The following is a 16,089-nucleotide window of genomic DNA, read 5'->3' as shown; positions in this document are numbered from 1 at the left end:
TAAAATATAAGTATTTTTTAATTCATTATATTGCTTATTAGTTTTTAAAGAGAAGTAATAAGAAAGTAATAAGAGGAAATTGACTGTTATATATATATTTTTTTTATTTAATTGAGAAATTAAAAGCTTTTTTGTTAGGTAGTTACATATCCACTGTGACAATTAACTAAAAATTAAAAAAAAACATTAATAATAATTTTCATTTTTTATATTTAAAGCTTTAGAAAAAATAACACTTCAAATAAATAATTTTAAATGTGAGGACTTTGTGACCCTAATTTCTCTTTTGCTGGCGAAGGCCTCACAACAAAAACTGTTTTACATATGTCTGTAACTGTACTTGCACCTGTGAGCACATGCACAAAAAAGCATATGCATTTAAACCAATAAATGAAGATAGCTTGCAGGCATGTACATGAGCAATATGCGTGCATGTTTGTGTGTCACGTATTTGTGCATCCTGGGAAGCTGCACTAGCAGAGATGCGCACACACACATGCATACACAAACAAACACTACTACAGGAAGAGGTAATTTTCAACTGATTTACAAGTTCAAAAACACAACAGTGCATATTTGTAATAGACTAAACAGCTATAATTCGCCAAACGGGTAATAAGCTACAATAAAATAAAACCAAGAAGTTATAAGCCGTTATAAGCTGTGTAACAGGAGGTGAGAGTGAGATTGCAGCCTCTCAGTACTGTGGGAGAGAATTTGAGGTGCGCTAGAGGAAAGCGTTAGTTTAATGTGTCATAGGTCTAGCACAGACCTGAATCAAAGTGACAGCTGGAGAAAAAACCCAGAGTGGTAAAGAACGTGCGCAGCTGAAATTTTCTCTCTCCCTCTGTCCTCTCTTTTGCTCTGTCTGTGCCAACCACAGGAAACACGCTGCTTGCAAGCAACGCCGCTAGTACGCACTTCAAAAGAAGGGACCCCCGTACGCACAAACACACACACACACACACACACACACACCAGGTGTTGTAATCATGTAAACATACGGCAAAGTCTTGGACGTGCCTATAGAGTCTGAACTAATCCATAGGTGAGTTAAACGCTTCAAGATGTCAATTAATCACCTTCATGTCATTCAAAACCTGTAAGACGTTTTCCCTGTAGAATGTTTAACGGTGACTATAATGGTGCGTCTATGGAAAAGAGCAGCTCTGACATTCTTCCAAACGTCTCCTTTTGCTTTCCACAGAAAAAAAAAGAAAGTCACAGAGTTTTCATTTTTAGCAGATCTACTCCTTTAAATAACTCTCTGGAAGGTATGAGATTGCACCACGCAGGCCCGATCCGACGGTGTACGTTTCCTGCTCTAGGCAAACAGGTGAGAGTCTGCAATTCCTCACAGTCACACACACTCACACTCCCTCACACACATTCTCATCCACCAGCGATAACAATGCTGTCACCAAGGTAACATTACAGCTCATGATTTTCTCTGATCCCTCAACAAATACTCCATATAATTCTATCAGGGCCACCGAAATGTCAAATGTTATTTGTCTTTATCAAGCACTCTCTGGCAGCCGGAGAGAAAGACAGTGAGGGACAGTGGAAGTAAGAAAGCCTGAATAATATTTATAGGTGGCTAAAAATGGATGATTTGAAATGAAATCTCGACTTTGGATAAAATGCACACTCGCTGTTATATCTCAGTTTCATTTTTGAATAAAAAAACATGCGAGAAATAGATGTGTTTCGAGCACATGCTACCTTAACATGGTAATGTTAAAAATAAGCCTCATTAACCTAAGAAAGCTAAGAATGTATATGAGTCAGAATGAACACTAATGGGATTTCAGTAAAACATAAAACTAAAAAAAGACATGGCTTCCAATAACAAATTCATCACAGGGCACCGTTTTGGATTTATCCTTTTCCATTCTGGATTTACGCACCATTGTTCAGGGGCCCTCTGACTCATACTTACGGAGTCTTTTTGTTTGTGAGGAACCAAATTGCTGTTGACAGGTATTTGGCTGATCACGGTACAGTCTGGCTTTCCCTCCAAAACACACAAAGGTCTGCGCGTTACGTAACATCGCTTTAGCAGCACCGCGTTAACGTACCTTTCATCCTCGGACTGTCACCCTGCAAACCCCACCATTAATGCTTAGCGCTTTCTGGCTCACAGTTGAGATTTTCCGTAGCGATACCAGAACGAAAAGTCGCAGTCAAACAGGTTTTGGAGGGGTTTTTTAGCCATTGCAACTGTTGGGGCCTAATTAGACAACACACACCATTTAACGGATTTCATATTGTTTTTTACTGGGTCCATAAATTTTCCTATTTAAATCTTGAAAGACTTTATAATGCTGTCCAGATATAAAGATTTACCCCGCGCCAATTAAAGCCATTCACAGAACTGTGTGTGCGGAGGGCAGAGCGTGCTGAAAATGAAAGCCAGAGAAAGGGCCTAATCAAACAATAAAAGCTCCGCTTTACTGTTTGTGCATTATTTTCCTATGTTTCCCATCAGCCTGGGCTGCACAAGAGCAGAAGCAGTGGGTGGGGGCTTCGCCAGTTGCAATGCTACGTACACAAACCTGACCACACCATCCCACAAACTCAAACCCTGCCCGCTACCCAAGCACAAAACAGAGATGCAGGCTAGCTGAGTAGGACAGGCTGGATTTGGGTTGAGCCTCCACTCAGACGGCACGCAAACAAACAAACAAACAGGTTGGCAAAGAGGTAGCAAGTCAACGACAGCCGTCTTTCCAGTCATTTCACGTTCGCAAAGGCCTGTGTAACACATGCACGTGTTGCAACGGCGCTTACAGAAATCTATCAGGAATTAATTAGTCTGTCATTAATCTGTAACCCACAGTCAAACGCACTGACGCTCAAACCGCAAACCTCCGCCTTGCGCTGGGCCTCTAGTTTTTCCTGTTTTCTCTAGCTTGAAAAGTTTTCTGCGACCTGTTTGTTTAGCTAAATATGTGTCAGAATTGATGACATAAAATGCTCCTTCACAAGGGACACCATTTTTGAGCTCTGAAATATCCTGTGAAATAAAAAACAAAGTCTAGTTCAGGATATTAGCTTGCAGAGCGCTTCTGTGCAGATGCAAAGGTTTTAAAACGGTACTAAATGCGCGCGCGCTGGCGGCGGCGTGCATGTGTGAGCGTACAGCGTGGTGCATGTGCAAATGAAGCTGTTAACAAGAAGAGAACAGGGATCATTGTGGCACACGGCGGCATTGGCGGAATTTTAAAAGCATGATCCTCGGCCACTGCGGCGGCACTAGTCCATTGTTTAATTAAAAAAGGGGGGGAAATAGAAAATGAGTCGTCTTGCAGGTAAAAAGAGATTAACATGATGATGTCCACTGGGAGCCCAACTAACCCTTTATCGGCAAATCTCATCAGGGAGATATTACCTAATATTTTCACAAGGAAAGGAATTATGGGTAGCTGAAACGACTAAATATCACCTGAAGCTTAGCAGCTTTCCTTTTTTTTCTCTGCAAAGGTTTTGTTTCTAATGAAATAGCACTAAAAAGGCACGTATACATCACAATCAGGAGCTAGTAACACATTCCCACACACCACGCTCGTCTGATGCTTAGGAAGCGGAGCGTTTCCATGCTCAGAGCCGGTCAGAACTCAGCCAGCTGTGGGACGTCAAACACTCAAGCCACTATTACGAGTGTCTGTGTCTCATAAATCAAGCCATGGAAAACTATGCCCACTTTTGATGCCGTCCAAAGGATTCAGCCGCCTTGATGCATTTATACCGACAGACAGGCATAGACTTCTGTACATTTCATCACAGAGGGCTTTCTCTCACTCTCCCGCTCGTGGCGCAAACAAAAGCCACCTGAAACTGAAAGGAAGAGAGAATATGCAAGCGTATTAATCAAACGTGCCAGGCAGACATTTTGCCCATTGTTATGGGGAGAGTGTAAGCTCTGTGGAGGCTACCATTTTTTATATCACAGACTCAAATTTATTTATTTAGATGGCAAGAACAATAGGTCCTCAGTCAGAGGGGCCCACAAGTTCCAGAGCCACTTCATCATTCACTTTTTAAGCACACTTGGCAAAATGAACGAGGTGACGTTCCACCAAAATTTGTTTGTTTTGGTGTCACGCTTGATGTCCCATCTATATTTAAAGCTACACCTTTCAAATACTTATTACACATCTAAATGAGCACCGATCCAGCTCTCACTGTAAATAATTAAATAAGTTCTTGAGTGCTAAAGACAAAGTAAAAAAAAAAAAGGAGAGAGAATAACAGAGCCTTCATGTTGTAAGACCAGCTGCTGCTGTGAGGCGTTGACAGTTTGCATCTGAGCATGTGTGTTAATGGCAGTATCGCTTGAAACATCTATGCCGAGTCGTCGGAAGCCACAGCCCCCTATTTCACTCGACTTAGCCATTTAAGTACATTTAGGAAATATGTTTTTACACTTTTCAGAACTGCCTTCCACCCCCTCTGGCAGACTTAGAGCTCCCCCTAGCAGGTCATGGCCAGCACACTCTGCACTGCAAATGTAAAGTGGCCCAATTCAGCACCCAGACAAAATGAAATAAAAACAAGGACACTTGATTCTCTGAACTGTAACAGAGATAAATAAAACAAGCATTTATATAGAAAGCTTAAACATATTTTTAGACCTGCTGAGTTTGACTTAAAATATGCCTTGTCTAATTCTAAATAAAACTTTTTTATTTCATACAAGCAAATGCAAAAAGCAAAGCTTTTAATTAAATTAATAAAAAAGAAAATGCATTGATTATAGATTTCGATTATAGTATTAACGCCTGTGTTTGTATTCCTATTTCAACATTTACTATAATCAAATATCTGTTTATATCTAAACAAGTAAGAATGTGCTATTATCATAAATTTAAATCTCTCATGTAATAACATGAAGTCATGGCTAAAATTTATGTCCTGAACGTATTCGATAAAGACAGTTTCCTGTGCTGGCAGGTCTAATGTGAAACATGCATCTTAAGCAAGAGCTGAAAATTTATGTTACAACTTCAGCTCAGCGAAGGAAAATTACCTTCTCGCTGTCATCTGATTTCCTTCATTTGAAGACGACATCTGTTAACTCGCTTTTAGGTTTATTTTAAAGCCCTATGTTATAAAACACACTGTGTGCAATGACATGAAAAATTAAAAAGGTGTCAAAAATCTAATTTAAATTTGGCCAATTTTAGTGACAACACACTCACACAAACACACTCACGTGAGTGCAATTTTTTTTTAATTTGTCTGAAAATTATAGTAACTGATAAAGGTTTGGAAGACACATGAAATTAAAAATTAATTCCTAAAATACTCAATAGCATATAATAAAAATCCCAACATATATAATGTGAAAATGCGCTAAACACTGCAACCGGTTGCATTTCACGCAGAACTAATAAACCACTGAGTTTATAGAATATGCGTTTGAGTGGCGTAATGTAGCACACAACCACAGGCTGCCAAACCATTAAAACTACTGATGTACAGCACTGCAAAGTTTGCAGATCGCTCACACCGAGAACACATGAATTAACATGTGGACGTAAACTACACACACACACACACACACACACACAAAAATTGCCTCTCACTAACTCGAGGCTAATCCAGCTAAGACACCGTGGTTAACAAAAGCTAAATACCACAGACATGCTGACGAGCAGACATGCACACACACACACACACACACACACACACACACACACACACACACACACCCTTGTTTACAGCTCCAAATATGTCCTCAAAAATGAAACTTTGAGGTTGGGACCACACTGCGTTTGACCTTGACATTTAAAGCAAAATTTGACAATTTAACTGTTACAGAGAAAAACCAGATATATCAACTGTCATCCTCATTTTCCTGCTCTACAAGAAGCTATTTCACATAATCAGCCACATATCAAACGGAATAAGAGTGAACCAGGAGCTTACACGTTTGCACACACACACGCATGCAATGAAGAGTTCATACGCTGCTTACTACAAACAAAAACACTCGTTACATCAAAATCAGAGCCACAATCAGCATGTTATGAGAATTCTGAACTACGAAGAAAGAACGCACCCCTGAGCTCAGATGACTATCTGCTAGCACCTGGCCTACATGCCCTCTGCATAAAACCCACCAAGGCATGATACGTTTGAGGAACCTCTCTGAAGCTTATATATTCATTCACCGGTGATGCAATGAACACCTTTCAATCTCTAGTTTCTAAGAAGGAGAAAGTCGACCACCTTTCTTTCTCTCTCTCTCTCTCTCTCTCTCTCTCTCTCTCTCTCTCTCTGTGTGTGTGTGTGTGTGTGTGTGTGTGTGTGTGTGTGAGAGAGAGAGAGAGAGAAAGCACTCAGGGAAAGTTCCTTGGTGTAACTGGAGCATTCTGAAATTCAAAGCCCAAATTAATAACCACAGCCATTGTACATGCAATGACTGATGGGACATGTGATAACTATAGCGACAGAAATTCAAAAAGGGCCATTTTCTACTAAACCAGGATGATTGTTTTACATGCATATTGAACGGATGGCTTTTATGCAGTAAACACAATCGGGTTGCATGCATGCACATGCTAGTGCACAATTAAAGAGAAAAATATATATAAATGACTGTCATAATCGCATATGCGGACGACATACAAAAAGAGCCGTGCATGCCCTATGGCAAAGCTAGCTACATGCAATGCATGCCAGATAATGTGCATTAAGCTTTAAATAACATCTCCATTCTCATTCGGTCATAAGTCATAGTCATATTTGTAAGTCGTAAGTCATATTTGTAAACTCAACAGTAAATTCAAACACACAATGGACAGGCATGATAAATGTTTACAGTGCAACCGCGTACATGTGTGTATGTACAGTAATAGATTAAGCCATTAGCGAAAGAATGGTGTGTGTTAGTGTATATATGCACAGAATACATGGCCCTATCCGTGCAACACGAAACAGATTTGGGTGGTATTACATCACTAGGCTCTGCTATGAATTATCTAGATTCTGTAGACTACACTTAAGCATGAATATGAAACTAAATCTGGACGTTGTCTTTTGAATGATTTGATTTTTTTTACTGGAACAAATGCATTATAGTAAAAAAAAAAAAAAATTAAAATCAATCGCTGGATTTATGTGACACAAATGATGAAGTCTTTCAAAGAAAAATCTAAAAGGGAAATTATATCAAGCAATAGAAAATAACCGTTGGCTTTGAATATAACTTTGTTAAGAAAAGTCTCTCGATTTCAATGTCTGCCTCACATTACCTACGCTTTACAGTCACAACCTTGACTCGGGGGCAAAGCTAAGTGTGAGAAACATTATTAGATCTATGCCTGCTTTGTTTCTTTGTACACTCGTACTCATTTAGCACACTTTAGTTTTCTTGATAAAAATAAAAGGATGAGTTGTGTAAGAAGCCTATTTAATTTAGTAATTTAGTATAACAGCTAAAGTAAAACTAAGCATGCTTGATATTTCTATCACCTAATTTGACATTAGGATTTCATTTGAAATCATTTAAAGAATTTTCTTTGCTCTGTCACCTTTTACATTCAAGTGCTCATCTAAGACTTAAAAGCACAAATGTTGCACAATTACAATCAATTTAGCCTAGTCTTAAAAAAAAAAAACAACAACAACATCCTCACTGCATCCGTGCAGCATAAGCTGCAAAAGTAAACCTTAAACCGTTCCTGTGCTTGCTGGTTACAGGTAGCTGCTCACCTTGAGAACTACTACAAATATCTTGTAAAAAGTGCAAAAGACTGCTTTAAAACGAAACATGATAGATAAAGTTACACTGGGCTTGAGAAGGGCTTGAGAAGACAGGCCTACGACTCAAGCATGCCACTTTTTAAAATAATAAGTAAAATAGTAATAATAAATAAAAGAACTAGGAAAATTTATATAGTGCAATAAATTATTTTAATAACCATGTATAGCCTAACAACTTAACAAGTAAATCGTATATGAATTAAAGGGCTGAAAATAAAAAACACAATATTTACTTCATATTAGCATAATTTATTAAATTATGCTTAAATATTAACATAACATGCACCTCACTTAACCTACACTTTAATTTAGCCTAACTAAACTCGACTTTAGAGAAACTTTTCAAGTGGTTGATTAATAACTGCAATTTAAAGTTTTTAATCTGATCTTGGCCTGCTAACAATTCTAACATTAATCAAACTATCTGATATTAAAATTAAACAACAGAACGTATACACTACAGATTAAATAACAGGTTTGAATTTTCAGAAGAGTAGCAATTTTGTTGTATTTAATTCTTTACATTTAGTTTCAACCAAATCACTTTTTAATTCTTTTAAGTAACACTAAACTCACAAATCTGATTGTTTGCGTAAAGACAAGGGTATAAATATGTTAACGATTAATTAAATTATTTTAACTGTTCGGTTTTATCGCATTTGAAAAGATAATAAAGATTTATCGCGTTTTAGTAAAAACCGTTCATTACTAACACAGCACAAACTCTCACACACAGATCGTTACTCATATCGCTAAAAAATGGCTAGATATGACCGAACAAGCTCTTAAACACAAAAAAGTAAAATAAAAGATGGACTTACGTGTTATAATTTCTCTTTGCGACAAATGCTGAGGGTTTCCCTGCTTGCGACGGGACATTGCCCTGGCATTTACACTGGCATCGCCCAGAGACCCGCACAAGGAATAGTCGGCTCTCGCCTTCTGTCCTCCGTGTCCGTGGCGTGGGGTTTTACACCCCTCGGTAACTAACTTTTCCCGGGACTTCCAAAGAACTGCCACAGCTCCGGGCCGTGGATACAGATAGGGGTCCCGTGAATGTGAGAGAAGCGAAAGTGTCTTTGCGCTCCGGCTCTCCAGATGACCAGAGACGCGCAGACGCTCAGTACCTCAGCGACACACACATGCACTTCAGCTGTGTGCCGAGCGCGATCTGTCCGAGGGCAAAAATATCCTTGACGAGTGACAGTTGTGAAGAAACCACTGGAAATGTCTCAGAACGTGATGCCCGGTGCGTTTGGGTAGGTTGGACCCTCTGGTGGCTCTCTCTTCGTCCGGTCTGCGCCTTGTGGATTTGTCAAAGGCAATTAGATTTGTTTTTTCTTCTCTGAGTCAAAATAATTCTAAAAAATAAAAATGGTCATTACTTATTAGATTGGATGAAACGAATCCAGTTTCTCCTTGAGTTGGCACTTGAGTGTGCCAAGCACTGGACAGTTCTTCTTCTCTCCTGGGCTCTAAGTGCATGCGATGCCCGGTTACTTTGCACTCTCTCCAACTCTTTGCACTTGCTCCCCTATTCGGCTTTGCGCACTGGAGACCAGGGACATGGACTTGCCACCTCCTTTCCAAATGAATGAAGCTTTTTTTTTCTCCCTTTTCTGCCTCTATGAAGATGGCGGAGTCCTGCTTCTCCGGGAGCTCTCTGTGTCTCTGTGGCGAGGGCTGCCTCCGTACAATGGGATAAAATTCAAGTTCAAGTGCGGACGTGACGTTAAGTCTACAGTGGGAAAGAAAATTGGAGACTGCAAGAGCACTGGGGGCGACTAGTGGTGGCTTTTCACAACTATCGGATCACCAGAACAGTGGTGGAGAGCGTGGACATCGCGAGCCGCTGTCTTACACACACACACACACACGCACACACGCACACACACACACACACACACACACACAGAGCACCTGATAGACCGGCGCGCTGCTTGTCTGTATCCGCTTTAGTGCAAATAAAACAATGCAATGTTGCATGCACTACAACGTTTGCGATGAATTTAAAGGGGAAAAGGTTGCAAATAGCTTTGATTAAAAATCTTTTAAAAATCTTTTTTCCGTGTATATGTGAATGCGCATTAAGTTTACATCTTTTACGCACGCAAATAAAGAAACGAATATGGAAACTGAGATATTGATAGTCACGCGTTAACACTAAATATTCAAATCAGAAAATCTGTAATCATCTGTTGGAAAAGATTAAAGCACGGACGGATGCACAAAGAATACACTTCAGTGAGACATAAGTGTGCTGTTTACCTCATAAGCAATAAATTACATGAGACAATACAGGCGTTGATATACTCACACATCACATTTCTTCTTTATGTGTTTTATGTCCTACAGAAATGACATTATTAAATTAAACCCACATTTGAAAAGGAAAAGAACATCAGAAGGAAGAAAAAATATTGTGAAGTGTTCAACGTATTTCTTAATCCCTTTTGCCAGGCAATCTAATGTATATTTTTATCATTTAAATCCATTTCAGACGTTTAATAATTTGATCAAATCTATGAATGAACACTACACTAAAACTGTTGCATGAGTGGAAATGCAAGACTGAATACTGGAGGAAATGAAAATAGGGAGGTGTGTTGTGCAAATACTTGCATGATTTGAGTTTACTGGGTGAAATGCAAGCGATCTTCCTCTTGTTCTGTTTTACACCCAGCGTACATCAGTAATATGAAAGCTGGTCATGTGGCTCAGATTTTATGGATAATTTCTTATTGAGAGTTGGGAATCTGTAACGCAAAAAAACTACATATGTGGGGCACAACTAATACACAGGTTAAAAATAAATATTCTAATGTGGTTTTTAGGTTCATGCAACAATTTAATTGCCTTCTCAAAAATATTTTTGCCTGTATATGATTTTTAAAGAAGGTTTTTTTTTTTTTAAATACATCTTTCACTGAAGTCAAACTGACTAAATATGATGACAAACGTTCCACTGTGACATCACTATTAATTCAAAATAAATTCCCATGATTCATGCTTTTTGGGTAATCTATTTGCAAAAACAAAGAGGGAAGGAAATAACCTATAATCACTTGTTTTGGAGTTCTAGGGTTAAACTGAGGTTATCAGAGGTATCACTGTAAATAACCAGCTAGTTTGTTCAAAATGACATTTCAATTAAAAATACAGAGGTCACACTTTAGTGTTCATACATGTGTTAACACTGAGAAAAGCTAATGAACTACATGCACTCAATATGTAATTATTTTCTAGAACTGTGTGTAATTAGGCATTCTTTTTTATTATTGCCATAGCACTTAATTATAGTAACATGTAATATGTGAACATGTTTAGTGTAAATTGAAACCAATTAGATAGACATGCTGTGGAAAAGTAAGCTAATGGTATGAGATTGAGGGGAACAGAACAAGTTATTACCGGTTTTATTCATGGAGACTGGATCTACCTTCAACTGTTGATTAACTTGGTGCGTAATAGAGTCGTGGCGCGACCAAAGGCGCGCAGAGGGTCCGGCTTGTGCCAGTTCAGAGGCAGGTAGATTTCAGGCGGAGCGCCCAGATGAGAGCGTGTCTGCGTCGATCCATCTGCTCATGATCCATCATGGGATGCGACGCTGGGTGGCACAGCCTCGCCAACAATGCCATATATCCTGCCGCTGTCTCTGATACATCCTCTGCCCCTGAACTCTGTTAAACAACACCCCAACTTTCATGTAAATTATCTGAGTAAGAGATAGATAGATAGATAGATAGATAGATAGATAGATAGATAGATAGATAGATAGATAGATAGATAGATAGATAGATAGATAGATAGATAGATAGATAGATAGATAGATAGATAGATAGATAGATAGACTCAGTTTCCTTAAAATGTGGCAAGAGTAGCTGAGTGATTTACATTAGAAATACCAGGTGCTGCCAAAAAATGACATTTTATGATTTACAGTCATCTTCCTGGAAATCAAGATTGGAGGAGGTTGTTGCTGATACGTGCTCTGTTACTGCTGGATTATTCTCCCTATAAAAAGCGTGAAATGTTCTCTGAAAAGCAGTGGTTGCCCACAGCTGAGAATCCTATTTTATTGCATGAATTCATTGGACACATCCTGTACTTTGCTTGGTCCTCTGTTTTGCATTGAATATTTTTTCCCTTACGCCAATAAATTTGTCTCTGTAACAATAGTTTTGCCTCAAACTGCAGGGGAAAAACTCTGCGCACAACTTTTCTCCTTCATACATTACCAGTGCGGTGTATAAATAGTCTTTTGTTCTTCTTAACCTTGGTAAATGTGTGCATATATACATAGATTCGAAGAATTTAAAATTGTTATGTGAAAATGACATTAAACACCTAAAATAATACATACAGTATTATTGCTGTTGATTGCAATTGTTAATACAATTACCTGTATTTTTTCCTCAGGTGCTTATGGGTAATTTGCACACACAGCGGTCTTCTTTTATGGCAGGATCCATAAAAGACAACTTCCATATACGAGCCTATAGAGGAGACAACACCAAACTGATATAAAACTCATTTTATGCATCTCAATTAAATTTTAAGCATCTCAATTAAATGTTGTTCTTAAAGAAAAAAAAAAACTGAATAAAACGGACATCATTGTTTTTATCAGTACAAACCGCCTTGCTGAGACTCTGAAATCAAATATTAGAAGCACAAACTCTAAATTTAGTTTACTTCACTAGAATTTAGATACAATACTCCACATTTCAATATTGCAATGCTTCTGCAATAAATACCTTCATATTTGATGTAAAGTCCAGGACATTAAATTCTCTGGGAAAAAAAAAAAAAAAAAGATGAAAATGTTTCAGTTATAAAGACTGTGTGTGTCCACCACACTTCACAAGATATATTTATTTGCAATCTATCGCGCCTACGTGCTGAACTTGCAATGCAACAGTACCCTCTATTGGCCAGTTAGTGCCACAAAGATTCACAAGCATGGATGTCAAACACCCTCCTTCTTTAATTTCACACTTCGTAATTTTTTTAAAAATAAATCATGCCAAAATAAAACAACCAACCTAATTTGGAATTGCTAACATGTATTGTGTCAGAATTAGTCATGTACATACAAAATACAAAATACTAAATGACTCCCTAGTGAAAAAGAAATATACTAAAATGTATTTCAAATGCATTTATTAGATGCTAAGTATACTGCAGATACATTTACACATTATGTACTTCATAAAAAATGCAGTTGTACTTTCAGTATACTAAACTGGTATATTTAAAGTCTGCTGAATTGAAACAACTAATTTTGTACTTAATGCACTTTAATTGTGCGGAAGTAGAGCTGAAGTCTAATTAAATATATACTTAAGTATATTTGATTGCGCTAAAGTGGAACTATTGCAAGTATACTTTAAATATAAAGCCCAATATTATTTAAAGTTCATACAATCCTCATCAACAGTGACATTAAAGCACATTTTGGGCTTAATATTAAGAAATGTGCATTGTCAGTCTTGAGCAATATGTCAGTAAATATGTTAATAGACTTGAACTATACCGAGTATAAAATAAATGCATTTTAAATGTATTACTTTTTTACTAGGGCCCATTAGTACAGAGTTCTTACTTGCCCTTCATCTACTTTGCTTATGAGATTGAAGTATTTAAATTAGTTAAATAGTTCCTTCAATTATAAATTAGTTTAATTATTTTAAAAATCTCCAGCATTTTGTAATGAAAACTTGAAGAGACGTTTTATATGCTAAATAGTGCAATCTAGTTTGAATCTTATATTCACATCTGGATATTTTAAAAGATGTTCAATAAGCATTTTGCCACCTTTTTTGGTGTTAGATGTGTGTTTGTTTGCAGACAGTAACGTAACAAATTGAAAAGTTATTAAAACAAAAATGTGCTGATGAAAACTGACAGATTTACAAATGACTGATATAGCCTGATGTGCACTATCAGCCTACAAAAAAGCAAAACATTGAAATGTTAATTTGTGGAAATATCCGTCATTTTTCATAGAAAGCGAAAAGGACAAAATCTTCTGAAATTCATGAACAAATCGCAAATATTCCCCAAAAATCAGACTGAATATGAATACACGCCCAGTATATCCTCATCATAGAGGCTCATTAGGACGAGTCTATGAAGATTCATCTTATTTCATCTGTCCCCAACTCTCTCTCACCCCTGCTATGTCACCAGTAAGAGAGAAACATTAATCTAGAGAATCTGAAGGAATGTCAGCCTTAATTGCTGTTCATTGGGGAAAAAGAGATAAAATGGAAAGACATGGCTTTGTCAAGCAATAAAAGATGTGAGCGATAAGACTGTCTGATAAATCACATCTCAGCCTCCTGTCATCACTCAGCTCAAAGCCTGGTGGCCATCTTGTGGGCGGCTTTAACCTCAGGCCCGCGAATGAAACCAAACAGGTTTGTTTCTGCCCAGGGGCTTCCAGGACATCTCCTATCACCAACCCCTGTTGGGACGCCGCACTTTTCCGGGACCCGCCGAGTGGGTCCGGGGGGTAAAACACGACTGTTTGAAAAGAAAAATGGCAACAGAGTGTGACTAAATCGGTTTGCTTGGCAGCCGGACAAAGGCTTGATTCCACCGCTCCCGAGAGAGAACGCGGGGCCCGCAAATCCTGGCATCAGATCGGAAAGTTGAACGTTGCCAAAGGCGCACATTCACAACAATTAGCTACCTTTTCAGTCCCAGCCCCCTGGTTATCCATCCTCTAGGTGGTTATCTAATCGCCTGCTTTTGTTTAGAGGAACGGCTCTCTTTCACTCTGGGCTGACATCATTTACAGCTGCCGGCTGGCGCTTCTCTAAATCTGCGGAGGAGCGGCGGCCCATCAAGGAGTCTAAGTAGATAAACAGGGACGTACCCAACCTCTTAATGCAACTTCGTAAGCCTCTAGTGCTCAAAGAGCTCCACAAATGGGCCGGACGTCTAGTTGCCAACACGCTTCGTGAAGAGGTGGTAGAGTGCCGGCCTGTCGACTTAAAACCGCCATGGGGAGGAAGAGCTGGCGTTTGAGGGGACCACAGGGATTAAACAGAGGAAGATCTCGTCTGTATCCTTCAGCCTTATAGCTGATGACTACAGAGCACATTCCCCCTGTCTTCTCTGAGGTATTTGTGGCTTAAAGCTGTCTATCATCAAATCTAGTATGTTTTAATATGTCAGAGTTGGTCAGGTGACCATGAGGTTACCGTGAGGTGTCCGTCTTTGCGGTGATGAATAGCGCGGTCGGCATCTCCTGCCGTCCTTACATAGAAGTCACCGGTTCACATTGATAACGCTGTAAATACGGGGCTCATTTACATCAAGCGATGACAAATGTGTGTGTGGGATTGCGTACGCGCATGTCCTCCCACCGAGAGCTCGCGGGATGGTTCGGGGCTGTACCATATCAAAAGGCCTGACACGCTTTCAACACGAAGACCAGGCGCTATTGCTGCAAAATACAAAAATGATGACACAAATTAGTTCTCATTGTTTTCTTGTGGGCATGTTGCAATGATGCAATCATAAGCAACGCGCACACTGCCATTTTTGAAGTGTCAGGGTACAAGAGAACGATGGCAATCCGGTTGCCCTGCTATCATGCGTGCAGGAATGACTAAGAAACTGCTTTGCCACAGTGAATTAACAAAGCAGTACGGCACAAGAGGTCATGCATTATAGTGATTTTACCAAAGTTAAGCACAACATGACGCTTAACCATGTCTGTAACTACTCAATTTCTTTATAAAATGGAGGCAAGTAGCAAAATAAATAAAGCGAAGTGTGAAATTTCTGCGCCACTGATGTCAAACTGAATTGCAAAAACAATGAGCATTTTTAAATATGTTTCCCAAAGACTAAAATAAAATTAAAAAAAATGTATATTGTCATGCTGAAGTCAATAAAATTATTCTAATATTATTTGGAGAATATGTACTTCATATGTTGACAGTGTAGCCTTATGTATGTAGAAAGAAAGAAATACATTGCTGAATAACTTCCAAATAAATAAATACATTTTGACAATAAATCATTGTCATTTATGAATCATTATCAGAATGTATTTATTTATTTGGAAGTTATTTATAAATTAATATTATTATTTATTTTTAAAATGCATGTATTTATTTGGAAATTAACAAATAATAACTTTCCAAAAAATGAATAAATACGTTTTAAAAAGTTTGAAAGTTTTTCACCTTACAAAAAATGCTAAATGACATTTTAAAACAGGTTTCCCAAAGTCTACAATAAAATAACTTTTTATTGTCATTGTGCTAAAATTTATTTATTTAGAGAAGATTTACTTTG

At 38.3% G+C, this 16,089-nt stretch overlaps 1 protein-coding gene across 2 annotated transcripts in view; it reads right to left on the bottom strand.

Annotated features, from left to right (window-relative positions):
* Nucleotides 1-9,828, bottom strand: part of bcl11ba (BCL11 transcription factor B a) — a 49,829-nt gene extending 40,001 nt beyond the window's left edge. For both annotated transcript variants that reach the window (XM_073826790.1, XM_073826791.1), the window contains exon 1: nt 8,595-9,828. In XM_073826790.1, coding sequence (XP_073682891.1) covers nt 8,595-8,652 — 58 coding nt within the window. In that variant the 5' untranslated portion in view covers nt 8,653-9,828. The remainder of the gene's footprint in view (nt 1-8,594) is intronic.
* Between the last annotated feature and the right edge of the window lie 6,261 nt (nt 9,829-16,089).

Source organism: Garra rufa, chromosome 21 (genome assembly GCF_049309525.1).
Source record: "Garra rufa chromosome 21, GarRuf1.0, whole genome shotgun sequence".
Lineage (NCBI taxonomy): Eukaryota > Metazoa > Chordata > Actinopteri > Cypriniformes > Cyprinidae > Garra > Garra rufa.
This window is presented reverse-complemented; position numbering and strand designations above follow the sequence as displayed.